The following is a 14,579-nucleotide window of genomic DNA, read 5'->3' on the forward strand; positions in this document are numbered from 1 at the left end:
CATAAATAATTTATTTACATTGTAATATTACAATTATTTACAAATGATTTACAAACTTCGGTTTTCCATTCGCCAAATTTCAATGCCATAAATAGTGTAAACATTAAATTTCCCCATTTGTGTCTGAGTTCATCTTCTGGCCTGTAAATCTTCATACTGTAATTGTAAAACACACTGTATCAAAACCGTGCAGTACAGCAATTACAATAGAGTTGCAAGCAAATATGATTAAAGGTGAAGTTTATTCATATGATTTTAATATGTATAATCCATTATAAATTCATTTTCTGATTATCTACAGTTAAGGCCCATTCAGACCAAGGACGATAACTATAACAATAACAAAGTTATAGTATAAAAGTATTCTAAGTATAAAAGTATATAAGTATTTTTTCCAGCTGTTGAACGATAAAAACATTGACAGCCAATCAGAATCCATCCTGCTTTAAAGAGCTCGGGCATTTGAAGCGGCAGACGACAAACCCGCAGCGTGCTTATTGTGGTGTTGGTGTGGACACTTATATAGTTATCATTCTTGGTGTGAACGGGCCTTTACTCAAAAATGCTCATAATTACCTCGTATGCTGGTGGAGGTGCCCTTGGGACTGGACTGTTGTTTAGTAGAAGTGCAGCTGAGACTTGGTCGTAGGTTGGTGGAGGTGTAGTTGGTACTTGACTGTAGTTTGGTGGAGGTGCATTGGAAAACGGAGCCCACATTGGCAGAAGTGCAGGTGAGACTTGGCCATCTGATGTTGGCATCATGTACAGGACTGAACTAACAGGCTGTCCCATTGCAGAAGAGTCCGGCTGGCCCATTAGCACAATATGGTTGACAGGCAAATCTGTATTCATATAACTGACCGTGACAGATCTTGACTGAGAGAGAACCAACATCACATTTATTATACATCTATTTCATCTTATTCGGTTTTTCTCAAGATTAATGTTTTAAGCTCTTGATGATATTTACCTTTGGTTTGCAACAACAGGGACAGAAGGTTGCGGCAACAGCAAGAGAGAAGATAGAGATCAGAATATCACATGCCATTAGGAGAAAGCAGGACACACCCTGATTGAATAAGAAAGATACAGTGATTATAAACTAAAATATGAATACAGTATGAATCAAAAACCGGTTGTCATATCCAAACAGTACAAAGGGTGGATTAGTTTACTGCTATGTTACACTGTTGTAGACTATATCAGAGTCATAATATATAAGCACTTTCATCTAAGTTTGGAAAAACAAGAATTTACAGTAAATCATTTTAATTTAGACACACATACAGATACTGAATGAAACCACTTACCCAAGTGATATAAAAGTGAGAGTGTAGGGAGAAAGCAGCAACTGCGAAATTCACATAGCTGAGTATTTGGGAGTATTTTACCTACACGACAACAATAAATAAATACAATTCCCCATATGGCAATTTTTTACAAAGTTTTGCTTCTTCTCGAGGCAGTAAAGTTGACACTTACCAGAAGTGGTTTACATGTGTGCGCAGCCGAGACTGTTAGAGCTCCGATTATAATGAACTGCAGAATAGAAATGGAACAAAATTCAGTATTTGTTCATTGCATAATGTTGTACTGATATTGAAATGATTGACTTACAACAATTGGTGGCCAGAGAATAAAAAGTATAGTATTCCAGATTGTCAAACCAAGTCCTAATAAGGCTAGCAAGATTTCCAATATCTGTGATAGAAAAACGTTAGATATAATACCTGTTAATTCATACACACTAAACACAGGCGAGGCAAGGACTTTATTTAACTTTACTTTTACTTTATTTAAGCAAAATAACAAAGATTAACACAGGAGAAGGTAAAATGCAACAGCTTCACTAACAAACATAAATGCAATACTTGACAGAGAACTGAGGGAAATACAAAGCTATACAAATACAAAGAAATACAAAGCTAAAGGAGGACTTAAACAAGATGATGATGACAAGTATGGAAACAAACTAGCAACAGGAACCAGGGCAACAAAGAAAACTCAAACTAAACACAGGAAAATAAGAACATACGAACTAAGAGTAACAGAAACAAAGCAGAATGTGAAAAGTGTGTTTTACCCCCAAAGCCATCGGCTTGATCTTCAGGAACTGGGAGACATCATACTGCTGCTGGTAGACTTCAGTGCTCATCATCACATCAGTGGGTTTTGGCATCTTTCAACACACAGAGAGTATCTTTACATGTCTTCTCTTTCTAATCAGCCAAAGCCTACTGCCTAGAAACCAAACGTCACGGATCACGCTTTCATTCCTGAAGCTTGGAATCAAGATTTACCTGAAGAGTTGCTTCCCAACAATGTGAAAGAGTCACTATGGAGCTAAAGAATGTTGAGGCGAGCAACATAACTCTGTCAATCACACTGACAGCCTTTACTTAACCAGTTTCACATGTTAAAAGAGTGCTGGTCTGAAGATCAGAACCTCTGTGATTTAGCCACAATGTTTTTTTTTCTTTTATACAACAGCTCAACAAGTTTATTAAGTTGAATATAGAGCAACAAGTTTACAAGGTTACTGGCCCACCCAAACAACACTACCAGAATATACCAATGGTCTGGCAAAATAAGCCCTGGCAAAAGAGCCTAGCATATAGTTTATGAAGTTATTCATTATTTCGAAACCTGTAACGAATCTGATTGGCTCTCGAAAGATACGATGACATTCAATGAAGTGTATGGCACCTCCGCTGATCAGCGCGCATAATTCATTCACATTGTGCGGATTTGACTCACTTTTTGAGTGATTATTTCTTTCTGCAAAATAAATGGATGACAGGGAAATGAAACCAAAGACTTCCAGTAACAAGCTACTTTTTCCAATGATTAGCGAGTAGCACAACAATCACAGTTTTAATGTCACATTTGTAGTATTAGTTTACTACCGAGTGTTAAATAACAATTCTCAGCTCTCTCTTCATTCTAGCGTATCGGTTCATCCTAAATTAACTTTTCTCTGTTTTACAAAGCATGGAAAGTCTGATTCATCATAGTGGGTCGGTTCGTCCTAAACAGTCCTCACTCTCAATTGTAACTTTGGAAAATCTTATTAGTTCTGGTAAATCGGTTCGTTCAGACGTGTTGTTCTTGTAAATGAACAGATTTAGATTACTAAAAGATTCACTGTCTCTACATGGCATTTAAGGTTTGTTTATAGCCAACTATCACACAGTTATATTAATCAGGAAAAAAAAAATCAGTAGCAGACTACTTTGCCTTAGCCTGGCAAGCCAGACCTAGATGTTAGGTCTGGCAACTCACCAGACACGGCTCAATCCGAGGGGCGGGATAAACGGCTGTCTTTCAAATTCCCTCTGCACGCAATAGGACAGCGCTTCAACCAACCAGAGCGTTTTCCCAACAGCGGAGCTTAGTTGATAGATTCAACTTTTGCCATATCTGGCCGGCAAAACGACGAACACATCTTCCTTTTTTTAAGAATGACTTAAGTGCCGTTCTTTGCTCTTTTCTCAAAGAAAAACTTAACTCCAAGTCCTCCAAAGCCGATTCGAAAGACCGTTGTTCTCCATCAGCAGCTGCCATTCTTTGTTTTCAAGTGGCAGCCGTCACAACTCTGTCGTCAAATGTTAAGCCCGCCCCCGCCTACTCTATACACGACGTGATTGGCCTGACCCAATTTAGGTTTTTGCAGAAGGTCTATTGAGAGTTGCTGGACCCCCCTGGCTGCGAAATACATTTTGCTGCCGCTAGGGTGCGTCTAGATTTCTAGGCTAACTTTGCCTATATTTTGCTTCGAAAACAGTTCAAAGCTGAATCAAATTGAGAACACCGCCTCTAAGCAACACACAGTAGTGGTGTTTTGTTCCTGAATAGATCAGTATTGTTAAAGTAATCACTTAAGTGAATGATTCAATAAAATATATAGGCTAAACAGTGTTGTACCTCACATGTCTAGTTCCTCTGCCAACCCAACACAGTCTTTACATCTATTGAGAATAGTGCTCAAATATCATTCTAAAGCCCTTAAGCGGTGTGTAAAATAAACATTTCTGAGCAAAATAATACATAAAATTGAGAGATTGCATGCTTTACCTAATGTTGGTGCTGCTCTTGTCTTTGCTATTCCAATGTTCATTTTCATTTTCATTCAGAAGGCTTATATCTGTGTGAAAACAGACTCCTCCCTCTCTCCCTCCAGGCAGTGAGTGTAAGTGAAACTCATGCAGTGAACATGTCAGAAACTCAAAAACATAGCACAGCACAACACAACAAATATATTCAAATGTTTTTCTGCATGCTTTTATTCTCACATCAATTGTAATATATATGTATGCCGTCGGTACACCACACCATTTCATCTAGTCATTATGAAGCATCACAGGATGTTGCAAAAGATCAAAATCTGTAAAAGGAGCATGTTACCAAAATATATCTGCTATCTTTGCAGGTCAGGAAGTGAATTAAGCTCGGTCTACTTTTATCTTCTCACACACTGAACATCACACTCTCATCAACACCTGATGCTCTCTGGCCTTTGCAGCCCAAAAGACAGAACTCTTCAAAAGATAGTCTTCATTACTAATCATGGACAGGATATGAAATGCTTAATACACTGAGAAAACAAGCAAAAAAAATTAACTTTTTGGGGAAAACAGCTTGTCACTTTTGTCCATTAGATCAAAAGATCTGAAAAGGCCCATTCATTTACCCGCCCATAGACCCTCCCTTCGAAGAAATCAGGACAGAAATGGTTGAAAGTGGACAAAAGAGATGGATTAAAACACCAGGAGTAAACGGGAATGTTTCTCCCTCGTCTACTTGTGATCCGATCGACCAAAACGCTTCTTAATACCTTAGTGTAAACAGGGCCTTACATGCTCACAGCATGTCTGTGTATTAGCAGCAAGTCCATACTTGCTCTGCAGCATCAGTGTAGTCCAGTCCAACATTGACACATTTCGAGAGTCATCATGATTGAAATATTATTATTAAAATGCACCTTTTGGGGGTAGATAAGATACAAAGTTTCCCTTTGGTCCCACTTTATATTAAGTGGCTTTAAATACTATGTACTTACATTGAAATTAATAATTTGATACAATGGACTTATTGTGTACATACATGTTTTTACATTGTACTTATATATTTTAAAAATACCAGCATGTAATTACAGCTGTAATTAATTTATGTAATTACATTTGTAATTCCTTATACCATGATCTGGGTGAATACTCGATTCTGATTGGCTGCAGGCAGGGTGTCCATTAAAAAGTGATAGAGGACACCTAGTAAATAAACCGTCAGGCGTAACCAGGGAAACCAAGTTATTGTTTGTAAAAACTTTAGATTTCGATTGTAAAACTAATTAAAATATAAACTAATGTTTTAAAAATGTGTTATTTGGCAAGTGACCATGGTATAAGCGGGTTAATGCCCTTCGAGGTGTCCATTGTCAGGTATTAATGGACTTCGGCGGAGGCAACCATCCGACGCGCGCGTCTCGCCGTCGTCCATTAATACCTGACAATGGACCAACCCGGTATCACGCTAAAGCGTGTAATACACACGCTGGTCCACAAGCGGATGCGTGTCAATGTCACGCTTTGCCTCCTCTAGGCGTGAAAATGACACGCATGAATGAAGGTTGAGTATCGGTTGAGTATCGGTAGGGGGCGATGATTTCCTCAATGCCAACAACTCCCCACGGAGCAAAGAGAGAAGCGATATATTGCATTCTCCAAAATTCCCGCGTCAGGTCGGTCAAAGCCATACATTTTTATTATGGTTCTGTAATTTAAGAAATACTAACGTTGCTGTAGCCTAACGTTATATTTGTGTGTGTGTGTGTGTGTACTGTGGGGCTTTTTAATCTATGGTGCTGTTAACGTTACCGTGGTCAATAACGTTAATGGAAATTGATATTAATTGGCTAACGTTAATTAATTAATCACAGAAAGCTGCAATGACTGCATATTATGTTATATTAACATTATAAAAAGTTGTTATGGTCGATGGGAAGTAACTTGATGATGATGATGATGATAATATGCGCGAATTTCGATCCTGAAATATCGATAGGCCTAAACGTTACTGATGTTGTATCTATTCTAATCTAAAGGATCTATCCACACATACAAAATATCGATCCTAAGGTGTTTTTTTAAAAACCAGTAATTTTATTTATTTAGCACGAATTTATTTTATTTAGAAAGTATGCATTAAATTGATTAAACGTGACAGTAAAGGCTTTTACATTGTTACACAAATATATATATTTCATGTAAATGCTGTCCTAATAATTATGATGCTGAAAATTCAGCTTTGATCACAGGAATAAATTACATTTTAACATATTCAAATGGAAAACAGATCGCCTGTTTTAAATTGCAATAATATTTTACAATATTTGTTTTTACAAATATTTACTGTATTTTTTATCAAATAAATGCAGCCTTTTATTTTGATTGATCGTTAAAGTTCAAATGGATTGTGTTATGTTCTGTAATTGTTGTTAATAAATCTGTCAGAAGAAAATGTGCAAAAGTTTTACCTATTGGGTACAACAGTGGCAGTCCTTTAAAAATTAACAATGGTTTTACTACTTTATACTACTTTATAATATGACAAATCCATGAAGCCTTGCTGCAAGAGAATTAACTATGTTTTTGTTCCCCTTTGTCCAACAGCTCCTGTTTTTACCCACCATCCTTCCCTGTTACCGCCACCTGTATCTCTTTATAAGAAAACCAACGGCTCTTTTAAGAGCCACTCCTATACTCCTCTTACTACCTCTCTCTCTCACACACTCTCTCTATTTCTAATTCACTCACTCACTCTCTCTCTCTCTCTCTCTCTCAATTTCTTTCTTCTAAAGCTTCACTGTCTTGAAGTAAGTATTGTTACTCTATTCTTTATTTTTCTTTCACATTACTCTCTCTCTCACTGTCCAAAACATTTTTAGAAATGTAGTTTTATATAGTCTATACTCTGTCCTCAATTCTTTTTGTCTGACCGTGTTTTTATCTTCCTTTCCAGTATAGTATCTTTGAAATGGCTGCTCAGCAAGACAGAGGGAGAGCAGATGATGCTATTTTCATTGCAGACATGCTTCTTGCTCAAACCAAAGTAAGTTTTTTTTTTGAGACAGTGATCTTCCAGTATTGGTAATAATACTAAAGAGTGGGAATTGGAGTGCAAAATTTGAATGAACTGCTCAAGAGTTGGCTGTATTTCAGTGTTATCATACTATGCTCACTTTCTGTCATGCAAGGCAAAGGAAGCAACGGGCAAAGCAACATCTGCTAAAGGCAGTAAATTTAATGTCCGATGGGTGGAGAGAGATGCTGAAGGACGTCCACTGCTAAAAAGAAGCAGAAGTGGAGAGACACGAAAACGTGCTTCAGCTACAGGTAATCCATGTCTTCCAGGATTTTTTGTGATTACCCACCCAATCTTTCTTAACTAAATATAACTTGTGCCCATTGTATACAGAATTTAGCTTGCTATTTGTTAGGTAACATAAATATGGTTTTGTGTCACTTTTGAAACATAGACCACCAAACTGTGGGGCTTCCAGTGCACAGCTTTTTCCTTTATTTTTTTCCATGGTAAAACTTAGGATTTCTGTTTCCGGTTTTTAATAATTTTCCTTTGAATACTGTATGTTAAACTGTGCCATCAGAAACACAACATGGTGATGGATGTGTTACTTATGTTATTGACTTCACTGTAATGCTAAGCAATTCCAAAGAAATTAAGTGGAAGTGAAGCAATCAGTGTCAGGTTCAAGCTGCTAACAGTTCAAGATTATGTCCAGATAATGAGGGAAAAAAACTTTTAGAGATTAATGGAATTGTCAGACATGTCAATTAGCCTATTATAGCCTTAAGTCACTAATGAACACTGTATTATATGCTTGTAAGACATGAAAATTGTTATCTCGTTCCTTTCTACCAATCTTTTCAGTTGATTCCGTTGTTGGCAGTGAGGGCACTACTCCTTTTGAGTCATCTGAGGAGGTTCCCACAGTTACCCAATCAAACTGCTCTCAACACTCATTTGGTAAGATGACACCTGACCTTACTGTAATTAAGCAAGTTAGCAATAAGCATGAAAGGAATGATTATTTTCTTATTTCTGTCTTTTAGACAGTGAGATGCAGAAACTGCAGGACATTCTGACCTCAGGAGATGTTCAAGGCACCAGCAAGTGTCCTTCAACATCCACATCATGGTGCTTGCGCCAATCTGTAGCCCAAGATGAGTGGCGGAAAGCAAGGTCCCATCACATCAACTGCTTGCTGTCCTGCAATGTGGCTCCAGAAAATAACTGCAGCCACTGCACATCTCCTGCCGTCATTCGCTGCAGAGACTGCATGCCCCAAGAGTGGCTGTGTATGGATTGTGACATATACGTACACAAAAAACTCACCCTCCATAACAGGGAGTCCTGCATTGAGGGAATTTACAAGCCCATTGAGCCAACAGTGTGCTGTGTACAAAAAGATGGCAAATATACACTGGTCAATCAAGGTAGTGTTCTGAACCTTTTTGGTAAAGTGATTAAAGTTTTATTCTATTTAATTTTTTTACTTTTATTATCTTAATTGGACATATTTTTAATGCTTTCTCACTAATTATTTCACTTCTCTTTTCAGTATGTTTATTGCCTACAGTGAGACCTGTCCAGTTATGTACTTGCGACCCTTCAAACGTCACAGAATCAGCTGGCAGAGCAATCATTTTGGTTTGCATAAATGGTATGAATTATGGTTTATATTTTTATTTATTCTTGTCCCTTTGTGTGTTACAATGTTCTACTTTTTGATTTTAGGTCGGTATGATTTGCACTTGCCAAACTTGCTGTGCAGATTATGTCTGGCACATTGGACACCTGACATGAGCGACCTAATAAGCAGTGGGTATTGGCCGGCATCTGTGAATGCTGACACGCTGTTTTCGGTAGATGTCTTCAGTTCATTTGAAGAAATGAAAACTGTTGCACCAGGATTATCGAGACAAGGTTTTTTGCGGATGTTGGAGAGGAGGACCTGTCTCTTTGGAAGGGTAAGATCAGTGTAGATCAAAGTTGCCTCAAGTAGAGATGAGAGAATATTAGTGTAGCTATTTCATTTTACTCTTTACTAATCAAATGTACAGGCTGGGAAAATACATGGAGACGTATTCCAAAGAAGCTTCATGGAATACACATTCTGCCAGTACGAGTGTGAAAAAATGGCCAGTGTAGAGCACTTCACCTGCCCGGCATGTACACCCAACATGCTTGCTCTTTGTGCAGATGGCAACAGAAAAGTGTACCGATTTCGGCAGTCAAAAGGGTTAGTTGTTTTACACTTGTAGTTGTTTTACTTCATGTAAAATTATTAGGGCTGTGAAAAGATTAATCGCGATTAATCTTTTCACAGCCCTAAAAATTATCAGAACATATAATGTCTGACACTGAACATATATTTTTTTCTTATTCTATCAAGGTCAGAGGAACCCTATTTTGATGGCACCTTCATTGCCAAGGACACTGATGTACACCATTTTGTTGACGAGATCAGGAGTAAAATGAAAAGTGTTAGTAAAATATGTAGTTTTTTGCACCTTTGATTTATATCCAAAATTTGCAATGTATGATTGTTGTTTTATTAAATAGATAATGTATCCCTAGTTGGTGTAAGCTTATATAATACACTTAGTTTGTTACTAGCACTTTGAGCATGATGCACTCTTTCAAGCAATCTTGTGTTGAGGTTTAAATTAGATATGGTAGGTGTGGTGGCATCCAAAGTGGCTAGTTTAGTCATTAATTATGTAATAGCAGATCTCTGCAAGAGATAGTGACTATGCATGCAGTTTGTCATGCGACTATCTCTGTCATGCGACTATACTAGTGACTATCTCTGCAGTTTGTAGAGTAGAGAAAGTAGAAGATGCATTTTCTGAAGCTCCTCTTTAGTAGTAGTTTGAAAGTAAACCTTTATTGTCACCGATCATTATAAAGATGCCAGTTGGTGTGATGTAACCTGACTCATCCTGATGGATGAAGTAACTAGTTAGAAAAAATAGCAACTTTCAGTTTTAACCAGAATTATTGTGTCGCAGACTGCCGGCAAAGGGATCTGTGGAGCCAGTCAGTGGTCTGCTGCACGTGAAACGGCCAGAAGAGCAAGTAAACTGGATGAAGAGGGCCTTGAGGTGGTTGTTTGCAGACATGGAGTGCTACTCAAGGCTCTTAACATGTACAGGGGGGAAATATTTGCTTATCCGCTGTACCTGCAGAAGGAGCTCCAAGCAGCCACAAACGGACAGTTCTATTGCACAGATATTGCTTGCAAGTATTGGCCTTACCTTGAGAAGTTGGCAGTCTCCATGTTGGAACTCAGACCTTTACTGCAGATGAGACCATTCCTTTCTGTCATGCATGCCAAGGCTCATTCAACCAAGTGTGAGGTACTGCATATTCTTTATCTTACCATTAAAAAAAAAAAAAAATAATAATTACTTATATAATACACTGTATATGACTATAATTTAAGTGCCATGCTGATTTGTAAGATAATCTGGAGTGGCAAAAATCAGGAAGGTGCTGGCACAACTGCAGGGGAGGAGGTCGAAATGGTCAACAGCTACCTGTCTCGTTGTGCCCTCACAACCAAGTACATGACAAAATCTGGTAATTATTGCTGATTTATATTATTTTAGGAAACCTGTCTTTTTATTCTAACTGTCTAATACTTCGTACTGAGATTACAAATATTATATAACATAGCAAATATACAGCTGTAAATATTCTAATATAGTACATTAATAAAACTGCATTACATCTCTCTTAAATTAAAAATCAATTGTCAATGCGTGGATGAACTGCAATACCATGAGCATTAATGGTTCTTTCCTCCATCACATCATTCTGTTGTTTAAAGCCAGGAATGACATGCTAACTGTCCATGCTATTGGGTGGAACCGACGGAAGTGGGAAGGCCTTCATCTTGCACTATCCAGCAGATACATCAAGGTATTATGTTATGTCTGAGTTATGTATACTAAGCCTTTCATGACTTTCCTCACTTTTTAAGATTGGAAAGTCAAAAATCTTTTTTTTTACACCAGACTTTGAAAAAGGCTGAGGCTGAGTCTCAGAAACTGGAGGATTTGAGCAGTGAACTGGGGTGTCCTGAGAACATCGTGCATCAGTGGGTACATGATGTCAGACAATGGGCTACTGATGGTACAGTATTTTATGGACATTCTTCTAAGTAGTTTACTAATACTGCAATTGTATAAGTGAGAATCTTTGCCATGCATAAGGATTAAGTAAGGGGGCGTTGTCCTGTTTTTGTTTGCTATAAACTTGTGGGCTTGTAAACTCCTTTGACACTGTTAACAGTGATGTGATTTGGGGCTCTAAATGAACTTGAACTTGAACTTGAAAGACATCATAATAAACTTGTATTATTGTTGTTGCTTTAAGATTCTGTAGGTACCAGATGTGATGACCAACATAACCTTCAGAAATCAATTGAACAAATGTTTCTTGGTGTTCATCAAAAAAAAGCCAGCCTTTATAATCACACTGGTATGTTGAAAACTCATCTAATATTTGTGTCTTTTTTATTACTTGCAGATGTCTTATGTGGATTGTTTTTGTATTATAGTGTTTTTAGGTCCTTAATTTTAAAATGTCTTCTTTTTAATTTTACAGATATTAGGCCTATTATTATGCCTTTTAAGTCATTTGATTTTTTTTTTTCATTTTGATGTATTAATTCTTAAGTCAGTTATAAGTATTTCATGTAACTTTCTGATATCTGTATACATATGCTTGTGCATCATGTTTTCTGTGTTTTTAAAAAAATTTAGACAGCAACAAAATTCGACACTTGCGTCGAAGAAAATTGTGGGAAGAGAAGAGAAAACTCCTGCAAACAATCAAGCTCTACAATGAGCAGGTGCCAGATGAGGAACGCATCGTTGAGGAGAAGGTGGAGAGCGGTTTCTCCGTGGGGGGAGACAGTCTAATATGGCCGTGGGAAGTGCACAGCAGTGGTAAGTAGCAATTTCTCTCTAAGTGTGTGTGTGTGTGTGTGTGTGTGTGTCTGTGAGTTTGTTTTCATGACAACTGAGGACATTTTTATGATAACACACTTGCAAATGAGGACACTCGGGAAAATAGGTGATATATGAGGACATTTTGGGTGTCCTCATTTTTCAAATGGCTTTAAAAACATACTAAGCAGTGTTTTTTTTTAATGTAAAAATGCAGAATGTCTCCTGTGATGGGTAGGTTTAGGGATAGGGGCAGTGTAAGGGGATAGAATATACAGTTTGTACAGTATAAAAACCATTACGCCTATGGAATGTCCTCACAAATCACATAAACATGGCTGTGTGTGTGTGTCTGTGTGTGTGTCTGTGTGTGTGTGTGTGTGTGTGTGTGTGTGTGTCTGTCTGTGTGTGTCTGTCTGTGTGATTAAGCAAACTAATGATATGTTGAATATGCTACTGTAAACATATGCCATGTTTTATCTGATTAAATTTCTATTTCATTTTTGCACTCTGCACCAGTATATGGGATGTTCATACACTACTTGGGTTTTGCCTGCTGTTTAGACTGTACAGGTCAAATTTGTATTGAAGGGATGTTATTTGTGTGACTTCAGAATCCAGCAACATCCTCACCAAGAAGAAGATTTTTGATGTGTACATGTCAAAAGTGCGGCTTCAAGAGGAAAAGATCATTGTGATGAGGGAGATGAGACAGCACTGCACCTATCTCAGAGAGCTGGCTAGAAACATTAGGACAATGATATCAGAAATGTCTTCTTGCAGAAACAGTGGTAAGAAGCTAACTTTTATTACATTCTTGCTGTAATGCTTTTGTGGATCCTATAACCTCACTCATTTTGAGATCCTCAAGTGTTACATTATGGATTCCTTGTGGCTGGATCTAAATGGTTTGTAGTTCTTTAGTAAAGTCAGTTAATGAATAGCTCAACAACAATGGAAGTATTGTCATACCTCGCTTTTAATTTTTCCTTCTAGGCAGTTTAAGTGAAGAGGGTCATCGCGGGCTCTTGTGTCTTCTTCAGAAAAGGCTTGCAGATGTAGAGGAGAAGTTCCAAGTCGTATGCTCAAGTTACAGCCTGGCTTTAGGACCAAATGCTGCTTCTCTGCTGGAGGATGGGCCCGAGGAGATACCAGAGGACCATGAAGAAGTTGATTTTGAGAGTTCAGATGACAGTGATTTTGAAGCAGTGTAAATGAGTGCTTCTTAAAGGGATACTCCACTTTTTTTGGAAATAGGCTCATTTTACAAAAATTAATTTTTGTTAAAAATTAATCTATGCTAAGCTAAACATAGATCATTGAATCGGACAAGACCATTAGCATCTCTTAGTACACGATGTAACTACAGAAGGGTCAAGTTTTAAATAGGAAAAATATCGAAACTCTTTGGTCATTTTTTTGAGAGAGATGCTAATGGTCCTGTCTGATTCAATGATCTATGCTAAGCTATGCTAAAAGTGGTACCGCCAGACCCGGAGTTCGGCTGAATGGATTCGAAAACGGTAAAACTCAACTGTTTAACTCTGGGGGAGTTGTAAAATGAGCCTATTTCCAAAAAAAGTGGAGTATCCCTTTAACTGGTCGGATGCATTTAGACTGCATGTCAATTATGACTGGACTGCAGGTGTGTTTCAAGAAAAACAAAAAACTTTTTGAAGTGTAATGAATGTCTAATACAGTGCTTTTATTTTGGGCTATTGTTACCTCAGTTCACAAACAGCAGGTCGGTTTTTAAATTTCACCTCCGATGTTACATGGACTATTTCTACTGTCAACTGTGGTGCTAGAGCTTGCGAATGACTCCAGCCTCTTACAATGGTGACTTCCCCAAGCTTTGCCCATCTCATCTTGTCAACATAATGACCTTTACTGTACAAAAATGTTACACTTAAATTGATGTAATAGTTTGATTGTTTTATTCACAGTGATAAAAAATAAATAATAATAATACTTTTGGAATGAACCATTTACTGTACATGTCACTACATTAAATACTTTCCAGAAATGACTGATCAATACCCATAGTAGTATTTCCTGTTGTTATTGCTGCTGATCTTGCCAACAAAAGAAACTAATTTGCCATGGCATTACTTCAGGTAACTATAAAACGATGTTGTACATGGATGCAAACTAGTTCATGCTGAGCTGTTGTTTTGATTTTTTTAAAATAAGATGTTAAATTACTGATTTTTCATTTTTATCTTAACATTGTATGCCAGTTGTACACAGGGTATATTACACAGGGTGTGTAATCGCACAAAATAAAATTTTCACATGCTAATTGTCAAGTAGGCATACAGTTATGTGTTGTATTAATTAATTAGTAAATTATAGCCATAAATAAGATAAGTTATTCATTATCCTGCTGCATAACTTCACTCTGGATACAAGAATTAACACTAGACAACATGTAAATATCAGCTTACAATTATAGGCTATTTGCTTTAATTCATGTCTACCATTTTTTACTCGCATATATTTATGTATGAATGTCCTTGTGGTCTTTGTATCACATATCACTTT

At 37.4% G+C, this 14,579-nt stretch overlaps 2 protein-coding genes across 6 annotated transcripts in view; one reads left to right on the forward strand and one right to left on the reverse strand.

The window, feature by feature from the left end:
• Window positions 1-14,579, reverse strand: part of LOC311095580 (uncharacterized protein) — a 27,833-nt gene continuing 13,254 nt past the window's right edge. Inside the window, exons 1-8 of one of the 3 annotated variants that reach the window (XM_084134138.1) lie at window positions 4,075-4,165; window positions 2,084-2,179; window positions 1,618-1,701; window positions 1,483-1,539; window positions 1,311-1,391; window positions 971-1,069; window positions 577-876; window positions 1-156 (exon numbers count right to left, since the gene is read on the reverse strand). In XM_084134138.1, the coding sequence (XP_083990264.1) occupies window positions 130-156; window positions 577-876; window positions 971-1,069; window positions 1,311-1,391; window positions 1,483-1,539; window positions 1,618-1,701; window positions 2,084-2,179 (744 nt within the window). In that variant the 5' untranslated portion in view covers window positions 4,075-4,165 and the 3' untranslated portion in view covers window positions 1-129. Of the gene's footprint in view, window positions 157-576; window positions 877-970; window positions 1,070-1,310; window positions 1,392-1,482; window positions 1,540-1,617; window positions 1,702-2,083; window positions 2,180-2,646; window positions 2,779-4,074; window positions 4,166-14,579 lie in introns of those variants that run through there. The other 2 variants (XM_084134139.1, XM_084134137.1) reach the window with 2 other exon arrangements.
• LOC311094946 (uncharacterized protein) lies at window positions 5,520-14,147 on the forward strand. Of its 3 annotated transcripts, XM_084133185.1 has the most exons (18): window positions 5,520-5,737; window positions 6,669-6,871; window positions 7,018-7,107; window positions 7,253-7,391; window positions 7,948-8,043; window positions 8,130-8,513; window positions 8,639-8,740; window positions 8,815-9,047; window positions 9,141-9,319; window positions 9,473-9,563; window positions 10,092-10,439; window positions 10,545-10,662; window positions 10,913-11,004; window positions 11,100-11,217; window positions 11,461-11,565; window positions 11,850-12,035; window positions 12,650-12,826; window positions 13,032-14,147. In XM_084133185.1, exons 3-18 carry the CDS (start codon window positions 7,033-7,035, stop codon window positions 13,247-13,249), a joined length of 2,661 nt encoding a protein of 886 aa, XP_083989311.1. In that variant the 5' UTR covers window positions 5,520-5,737; window positions 6,669-6,871; window positions 7,018-7,032; the 3' UTR covers window positions 13,250-14,147. The 3 variants fall into 3 exon arrangements, with proteins under 3 accessions (XP_083989311.1, XP_083989310.1, XP_083989312.1); XM_084133184.1 differs by having other exon boundaries at window positions 5,520-6,871; XM_084133186.1 differs by lacking the exons at window positions 5,520-5,737; window positions 6,669-6,871 and having other exon boundaries at window positions 6,954-7,107.

The sequence above is a fragment of the Abramis brama genome (genome assembly GCF_963993115.1).
Source record: "Abramis brama genome assembly, chromosome: 13".
Lineage (NCBI taxonomy): Eukaryota > Metazoa > Chordata > Actinopteri > Cypriniformes > Leuciscidae > Abramis > Abramis brama.

Coding starts and splice junctions, on each gene's coding strand:
- LOC311094946 (XM_084133184.1), top strand. CDS start 6,614: ATGAAGCCTTGCTGCAAGAGAATTAACTATGTTTTTGTTCCCCTTTGT. Junction 6,872..7,017: donor TAAAGCTTCACTGTCTTGAA/GTAAGTATTGTT, acceptor CTTCCTTTCCAG/TATAGTATCTTTGAAATGGC. Junction 11,005..11,099: donor TATCCAGCAGATACATCAAG/GTATTATGTTAT, acceptor TTTTTACACCAG/ACTTTGAAAAAGGCTGAGGC.